Source organism: Poecilia latipinna, unplaced genomic scaffold (genome assembly GCF_001443285.1).
Source record: "Poecilia latipinna isolate Pla-1442-1.1 unplaced genomic scaffold, P_latipinna-1.0 Scaffold472, whole genome shotgun sequence".
Classification (NCBI taxonomy): Eukaryota; Metazoa; Chordata; class Actinopteri; order Cyprinodontiformes; family Poeciliidae; genus Poecilia; species Poecilia latipinna.
Window position 1 is genome coordinate 94,048 of NW_015113088.1, and position 8,822 is coordinate 102,869.

Here is an 8,822-nt window from a genome sequence, read left to right on the forward strand (position 1 = left end):
TATTTTAAAACAAATATGCGACAAAGTAAATATGTAGCTAAATGTCATATCCTACCCTAGCTGTCACGGCCGGTGCTAATAGTTGACCATATTTCCTGCTTGACCAACATCCGTCACCCCAGGTAGATGGATAATCTGCAGTTTATTGTCCTCACAGCGAGTTCATTGCACTGATCTGCAGCTCTGGGCAGTCTGTTGGTACTCCTGTGCAGAGGTTTGCCCTTGTCAGTAGTGATTTCTTCTTTTTTCTTTTACCTTAGTGTTTTTTTTTTTGTTTTTTGTAATGTCAGAACTAATCTAAGCAGACGCGGACAAGAAACAGCAATATTTATCCTCGTCCTCATCAACAATGAATAAGGTTCGTGTTTCCGTCTGTGCTACCAAGTAACCTCCATCACTCAGCTGTGGGTATGCTGCTCCCCTGCTGCTCCGGCCGCCGCCCGGACGCGTTTAGGGAGCTCCGTTTCAGCAGCCTGTTGAGGATGTCCGTGTACGTCTTCTTGTACTGGTGCCTCAGCAGGGAGTACACGAAGGGGTCGCACGCTGCCTTGCTGTAAGCCAAGCACTTGGAGACGATTCCCCAGTGAGGGTCGATCGGCACTGCTGGAAATAACTCCACAATCCTGAGGGTGGACAGACGGAGAGGGTGGTGAGAGCAAGAGGTGGGAAAGGCAATTCGACATACTGGAAAAGAAATGCATGCCTGGAGCTTACAATGCAGAGACATGTAGGCAAAACACTGCTGGAAACTGAGAAGGTATTTTTTTCTAGTGCAGCTCTACTAATTTAAGTGTTTACTTGTGTTTTTTATTTTTTATTTCTCCAACTTAATTTTTCCTCTTTATGTGCAACCTACAGAGATTATTGTACTTATTTTATTTCTGTTTTTATTTGAATAATAATCTATAAATGCTCTGTAATGGACTGGCGATGTGTCCAGGATGTACCCCGACTCTCGCCGAATGACCATTGGAGATAGACACCAGCCTCCCGCAACCCTGCAAGCATAATGGACGATGGCTGGATGGATAATAATTTATATGGCATATCTTTATAGTGCCATCCATTTTCTTCGACTTGTCTGAGATATATCTCCCCAGTGAAACTCTCTAGCTCGTTCTGGAGGATCCCGAGGAGTAAAAGAGATCCAAACATCGTCCCTCAGCACTTTCTTTCTCCTCTAAATGGGATGTGCACAAAAAACGTCCAATAGGAGGCATCCAAGAGGAACACTAATCAGATTCCAAATGACCTCAACTGACTGTGTGGAGGGGTAGTACATATATAGATTGATAAATCAAGGGCTTTCCCCTTGGCTTAGCAAAGGCTATAACAAAAGACAAAGCAGTACCTGCATTATGAAATAGAAATATGCAAACTTTATCAACATGTAGGCCGTTTTTTAAATAGATATCATTTAAGTCATCTTTGTCGAGCTTTACATTTAAAGGATTTTTCAGTGTATGGTCAATTTTATTTTATCAACATGCATGTTTCCATCACATATAGCCTGTGGCATGCAGGTCACAAAGTTTAGTCTCAGTTGGTTGTGGCAAAACGGAAAGATGATTTTATAGGATTTTTTTCAACAATAATGTCCTTATTTCCACTCTTTCACAAAGGCAGAATTATAGAGTACTTAACTAAAAGTTGTCTTTGAGCTGTTTCTCTCATCTTACCCACACCGTCAGTTTAGATGGACGTCTGTGTCTTGGCGGGTTGGCAGCTGAGTCATAATTTATCTATTTTGAGATTATGAAATCGATTGAACAGTGATCTGGGATTTTCCAAGCTGGGCTGTTGTTACATGGCCTAACCCTGCTTTAAACTTCAACCAACTTCATCCGTGACTTATGTGCTGTGGTCCTTGGTCTTTAAGATGCTGTTTGCTCCATGATGTTCTTCAACAAATCTCTGAGGCCTTCACAGAACAGCTATATTCATCATGAAATTTAAATAGAAACTGATTCAATGTGCTAAGCGGATGACCTATAAAGATATTTCATCCTAAATGGATTTTATTCAGGGGTATCGAAACCAACAACTTTCAGATTTTTATCTGTAAAAGGTGCCCAAAGCCATGCATCATTTCCTTCCACTTGATCGTTATGTGCTATTTAGTGTTGGTCTATGTCAGAAAATCCAAACTGAATTTTGTGATTGAAATTAGATAAAATGTGAAATTCCTCAGGGGTGTGAATACTTTTACAAGAAGCTGCGTTGGTATTGTAAGACAGATCTAAATAGTTTCATTTTAAGGAAAATTACTATTTGGATCAATTTGAGGTTTCTTATGCACTGGGCTTGTTTGTCAAATTGAAAGTACAATTTGGAAATTACAGCCTTTTAGCAGGTATTGAACATAGTTTTCATTAACATTTTTGTATTAACATTTATTTTTATTGGTCTGATGTAATATTATAATCTCAAATGCTTTCACTTGCTGTATGTAGGAAATCATAATTACAAATAAAAACTAAAGCTTGAAAACAACAGTCTGTGTGTAATTGATATGTTCATCATGAAATAATATCCAAAAGTATTGGAGCCGGCTGTAAATACAAACTCAAAGCTGTCTGGATATAATAAAATGACTATGAAGTATTAATGGTTCATTATACAAGCAGTCCTTTAATTTGTAAGCATTAACCAAGCTATTATAATATTAGGGATTTTTCCATGTCATTGCCTCAAATCAGCTATTAGCAAAAAAAAAAAAATCAAAAACAAAACAAAGGGCAGAAAGTTGTTCAACTCACCAATTAATGGGGCAACTAATGATTCCCCAGGAAGCAAGCATGAAAATTTGCTTCAACTTTACCGACTTTCACATTTGCTCAGTCTTGTAAAACTTTTTTTTTTTTTTTTTTTAAATGACAGATTCTAAGTGACTGCACTCTGGATGATTACTGTGTTTAAAGTAGAGCTGTGTCAGTACATTAATGCTAGCCTTATAGGTAGATTTGACAGACGTTTGCTTCACTGGGATGAATTTTCATCATATCAAATTTATATTGAAATACTAATCTGCCATTTTCAAGAGGGAAAACATGTGCCGCCTTGTGGTGCTTTTTTTTAATTTTTATTACTGGCAGAGTATCGATAACACAACAAATTGTCTCGTTGTTTGAGCAGATGGAAAGCTTGTTGAATAGCCTGGAATAGTTTAATAACAAAGCCAAAGCTAATTTAATTTCAAAGAGCTTGTATTCCTTCCTCCATCACCAAAATGCTTTGGAGTATGTTTTAGAACAGTATTAAAGATCTAGAGAATTGTAAAATCAATGCAACTGATGGTCAAACACTGCATGAAGACAGCTGATACCAAGTTATTTTTCAGTCTGTGAGCCAGTTGCATCTTACCACATCTTACTGACATGTGAACTGTGATAAAGCAAGAATTCTGGCTTCTTGCTTTTAATGCCCTGACACACAAAGCTGTTCTTAGTTGAGTCTGGATTTAGATAAGTATAAATGTGAATTGTCTAGTTTTCTGTTTCTCTGGTCTGGGACAACTGGGCAAATATCCACAGACCTCCAGGGAAGAGGGACCTTTGACCAAAAAAGTGACACTCTGATTTATTTCTACAACATCTCAAGCTGGGAACATCTGACATAACATCCGACATAACACTGCTCGATGTCTTCTGGAGATGGAAAGGCAAATCTGCTTATGGTAAAAAAAAAAAAAAAAAAAACATCTGGGGAAGGAAAGCTTCGATCAGGAAAGCCGGCAGCATCATGGAAACTTATAAATACTCTTGGTTTGTTAATAGAAAACGTTACATAGACAAACTTACAGATTACAAATTGTAAACATCACAAAACAATATGATATAAAATTTAAACTATAATTCCTTTTTTTATGCAATTCTTCAGATTATTTGCATGGCATAATATATTCTGGGCCAAGGTGTCGCTTATTTGTTTGGTTCAGTTTCAATCAAAAATAAGAGAGAGAAACAATCGCATCTAACAAAAGTTGTCTGGAACAAACTCTATTCTGATTCTGTTGTAGCTAAAATCAAAAATTAAAAACCCTTTTGAAGCCATATAGACAAGGAAGAACATCTACTCCCTTGAGAGAAAAAACTTTCATTCAGTTTTCTTCTTTTTTCTTTTTTACTTGCTTCAAGGAAGACATGCAACAGACTTTATAATGGTGTGTTCTATTTGAACTCCGAAGATGGAGTTTCGAGGTTCTAAGATATAAAAGTAATCTAACACCCCGCCGCCCCCGAAGTCAAAACTCCAACTGAAAAAAGTTTGAGGTTTCTCCTTGACCTTCAAATCCAACATGGATGCCTCATGCATATGGACACAGCCATAATGTTTTTTATTTTAGCTTTTCTCAGTCAAACCATCAGCTTCCATGTTACCTGGTCACTGAGTTCAAAACCCATAAAATTCAGCCCTTTCGCTTTCAAATGGATCACAAATGCAGTGCAGCAGTAGTCTTCAACACTGGTTCTTAAGGTTTGGTGTCCTGAAATATTTTTTTTTTAAGAAACTTTCCTGCTTCAGCACATTTAAGTGAAATCACTAGGGTTATTGACGGGCTGCCGTACTTGAACGCATGCCAAAGAGGTTTGACCTAGCTGCCCCTGGAACAGGAAAACATTTTCAATTTGCAGGACACTTGCTTCCAAAGTTGGGGACCACACCTCTACCATTACATTCCTATTAAATTATAGCTGATAGCAGGAGACACTGTGGTGCAAAATTCATTTGGACTGTCAACGGCCTAGGCATGGGCAGAGGTACGATTACAGCCGTATGAAACAGAGAGTAAAAATACCATAGGATGGTGTAGAAAAAACACATCAAAGTTGACCTTTCAGACATAACAATATCTTCCCGCTCACTCCCTTCGACGTGTCCGTGTTGAACTTTTAGGTTTAGCGACAACAACCTCATCCTGAAAAAAAGCACCCAGTCTTCAAAATAAAGATGTTTTTTCTAAAACGTTTGTCAGTAAGTTCAATTTTAAGCTCCAGAAAGCTTCAGAATAGACCAATATTTACCACAATTTAAAATATTACTGTGTGTGATTACCTCTGAATGTCTGTGTAGTCAATAAAGTTATCACAGTGTGGAAACTTTGAATGTGCAAAAAGAGGTTTTATCTTCAGTGATAGATTGTTTTCATGTTTGGTCGTTGTTCTTGTGTAAAGACTGTGCCAAACAATGTCACAGACTGTGGTTTCCCACCTTCCTGTTTACATGCATTGGTACTTAACAATATTGATACACACTTGTCACTTCAGGCTAAGAACACCCAAGAAGAGCTGTAGCTTTGCAAATGCTCTGATTCGGTTTATCACGATTTATCAATTTGGCTCTGTCAAACTGATAAAATGTTCACTTGCTACCACATACTTGCCACTTATTGACAGTTTCATTTTGTCTGATTCTACAGGTCAGTTTTGGTAACATATTACCAAACAAAACTATCAGACATCTTAGCAAGAGAAAAGTGCAGTTGCCTTCTTTCAGCTAGCTGCCCAGCAGTGCACAGCAATAGAGAGGCAGAGCCATTATACTTCCAACTCCTGCAAGAGAAAACTCCAGTCACTGTGGCACTCTCCGTGACCTCTCTGTAAACAGATTTTCCATAATATCAAGGAAAATATTAGCAGCTCTGCAACAGTAACTATTTAAAACCTTGGTATATACCATGTTGCTAATAACCGCTACATGCTTAAAGGCATACACATGGATGGGCAAGAGCTTGGAATCTTGCAGGAATCCAAATATCCCAAGAGGTGATTTGCAGAACAGGCTCCATGACTCATGTTTGCCCTCCAGAAAATTACAGTCAACCTTTGGAGTCAAATCAAATTTATTTTCAGACGCAAAACCGCAGATAGAATTTATCTGGTTATGTTCCAAACAAGAAATAATGCCAGGAAATATTTCTTTCCTTGACACAGAGACATGAGCCTCATTTAAAAGAAGACTTTGATAGATTAGAAATATTATTTGGTCTCAATCTTGTTTTTTTTTTTTTTGGTTTTTTTTTTGTATTCATTTAATTATTCAAAGTAGTAAACTAAATAATGATTTATTTCCCATTACACAGATTTTGTTTTCCACATTCTCATCCTTTCACCTTGCATCACTTAAGTCCTCTTTCTCTCTCTCCCGTGGCCTTCTTTGGCATCCCTTCTTCAAGCAGTGATTGATGCCAGCGAATTCAACAAAGTGGGGATGCACCAGACGAACTTGAGGAGAAAAAAGTGCCAATACAGCAGCAACAACAGCCGGACAGAGGCGTATTACTTATCACAAGGTCAGCCACTCTCATCTTCCGAACTCAGCCCGCATGGAGAGGAAGCAGGCAGGAAGTGTGAGTGGGAGGGCTGGCGTGTTGGAGGAAGGTAACCAAAAGGCTCTGCAGCGTTTTGTGCGTGCTACACTCACCTCGTGATCACATAGGGAGCAAAGCAGAGCATGAAGGTGCCGATGAAGGTGCTGATCTTCCTCGTTGCTCTCTGCCGCCGCCTCTTCTGCTCCTCCAGGCACCGCTGGCGGACGCTGGAAAGGAAAGACAGCCAGTTTATTCCCAGTGGGGCAAAATCTGAGGTTTACTGGGATTACTTCTGGATTTCTGTATATTGAGGATATTAAATCTAAGGAGTCGAAAGCAGTTAAGCCGCCTTATTAAAACAAACTCGCATTCTTAGGAGCTGCGTTGGAATCCTTTGTGAAAATGTGAGGCTGTGTTTGAATTTGTTGCCAAATTGCTTTAAGCTGACCTAAACGAAACATGAGGCCACAAGTGGTGGAAACGCTACATATGTTTTTCCAATCTCGTTCCTAAAAAGATCTGAAAAGTGTGGCCTGCGTTTGTTTTCAGTTTCCCCGAGTCAGCACACTGATCAACAACCTTCCGCTGCAGCTAGAGCAGCGAGTCTCTTGGCAGCTTCTCTCATCCATAGACTGACAATATTTTCCATTCCTCTCTGCAAAATCTCTGCAAAAACTAGAAGCAGAAGCTTTGAAAATTTGCAACACATTCACACGCCATTAAACGTAGATCTAAACTTTGCCACCATCATGTTTCCCAGTAAACATGGTATTTTTGTGGCGATATGCAATGTTCTACTGTGTCCTGCAAATATTGTCTTTGCACATTGATCAAATAGTTATTGCTTCTCTGGACTCATCTGAGCACAGCATGTTCTTCATTATGTTTTCTGCCACCATGCACGGCTTGTAGCAAACTGCAATGTGTATATCTTGACATAATACAGAAATTACTAATATTTGCCATATTATACTAACCCATCTGAGCTATGATTCTCTGCAACACCTCTCAAGTTACCACGGACTGCATTGCTTAGTCTTTAAGATGTTCTCCAGCAATCTTCTTCTTCACAAAACAACTATATTTATACCATTAAGATGCACATAAAAGGATTTTTATTTAATTGAAAATAAGGCTTGAAAACACACATTTGTGTGTAATTCATATTTATATTATGTTTTATTTAGCTACTGAAATACATTTATATTTCAGTAAAATTATAATTTATTGCCTGTCTTTTCCCCAAGAGTTGTTGCTTGTGAACACAGCATAGAATATGGAAAAAATGTAGAATCCAAAGGAAAACAACAACAAAAAAAAGATTAAACTCAGATGTGGGTTTGGCTGGAGGTGGTTGTCAAATCAGACTCTGCTTAGAGCCTCAAAACCTTGGGTCAGCTCTAGGGCCAGCGACTTTACGATGGGAAATGCCCCTGCATCTTTGGTACAAACACTGTTGAGAATTTGAAAAAAAAAAAAAAAAAGGCAGATTGAACATTTTGTACATTTACCTTGATATAAAACTCAATTCATAAATTCACACAAAAGCAAAGGGGGCGGGAGGGGAAACAAAAAGCATTACGTGTATCCTATAGGAGCTCACCTGGGGTGTATGTCCACAAGCAGCACCAAAGTTTGCATCGTTATAACATCGATCCTCTTGCAGTGAAACCGGGCCACTTTAAGAACTTTGAGGTATGTGAAACATAACACTATAAAAGACAGGAGGAAGGTGAAGGAGTGGAAAAACACGGTGAAGACAACAAACTGGGTCCTGCTGCTTGCCCTGGCGTTGGACAGGGTGCAGGACGCGTACAGCCGGTGATAGCCCACCCACGAGAGACAGGCGGCCACGGTGGAGAAGGACATGGAGTGCGCCCACGTGTAGCCGAGCACTAGCGCTGCGTCCTTGTGGCGCATCTTGGAGTGGTACCTCAGGGGGAACACCACCGCGATCCACCTGTCGATGCTCAGGGCGGCCATGCTCAGCATGGAGTTGGTGGACAGGAAGGTCTCCAGGAACCCGGCGATCTGGCAGAAGCCGTCTCCCCCCGGCTGAGCCCTGCTGACGAGTCCCACCAGAGTGAGCGGCATGTTGGCCACGGTCAGCAACAAGTTGCAGAAGGTGAGGTTGAGGTTGAACAGACCGGGCACCTGCCTACGGATCTCCGGGTTGTAGAGGAAGCAGATCAGCACCAGGACGTTGGACAGCAGCGACACTATGATGATCACAACTACCAGCACGGAGAGAATTACCTCCGCAGTGTCCATCCTGCGCGTCCCACCAAAAAAAAACAAACAAAAAAAAAAAAACTCACTTCTCCACACTTTTAGCGCGCATATCCAAATCCTGTTTGCCCCTCAAGAACTGTATTAATAAATAAATGAAGAAAAAAAAAAGAAAAAAAAATACATCCTCACATTTGTCCAGATGCCTCCCTTTCCCCCCCCCCCCCCCCCCACCCCCCCCTCTCCACCCCTCTACATTCCATTGGGGGCGCGATTTTTTAGG

General features: G+C 40.1%; 1 protein-coding gene across 1 annotated transcript; it reads right to left on the reverse strand.

Moving 5' to 3' along the window:
- Nucleotides 1–244: 244 nt before the first annotated feature.
- LOC106951742 (G-protein coupled receptor 26) lies at nucleotides 245–8,756 on the reverse strand. The gene is made up of 3 exons (XM_015039430.1): nucleotides 7,914–8,756; nucleotides 6,424–6,537; nucleotides 245–623 (listed from the first exon to the last, which is right to left on the reverse strand). The coding sequence occupies exons 1-3, from the start codon at nucleotides 8,579–8,581 to the stop codon at nucleotides 395–397; spliced, it is 1,011 nt and encodes a 336-aa protein (XP_014894916.1). The 5' UTR covers nucleotides 8,582–8,756; the 3' UTR covers nucleotides 245–394.
- Nucleotides 8,757–8,822: the final 66 nt, after the last annotated feature.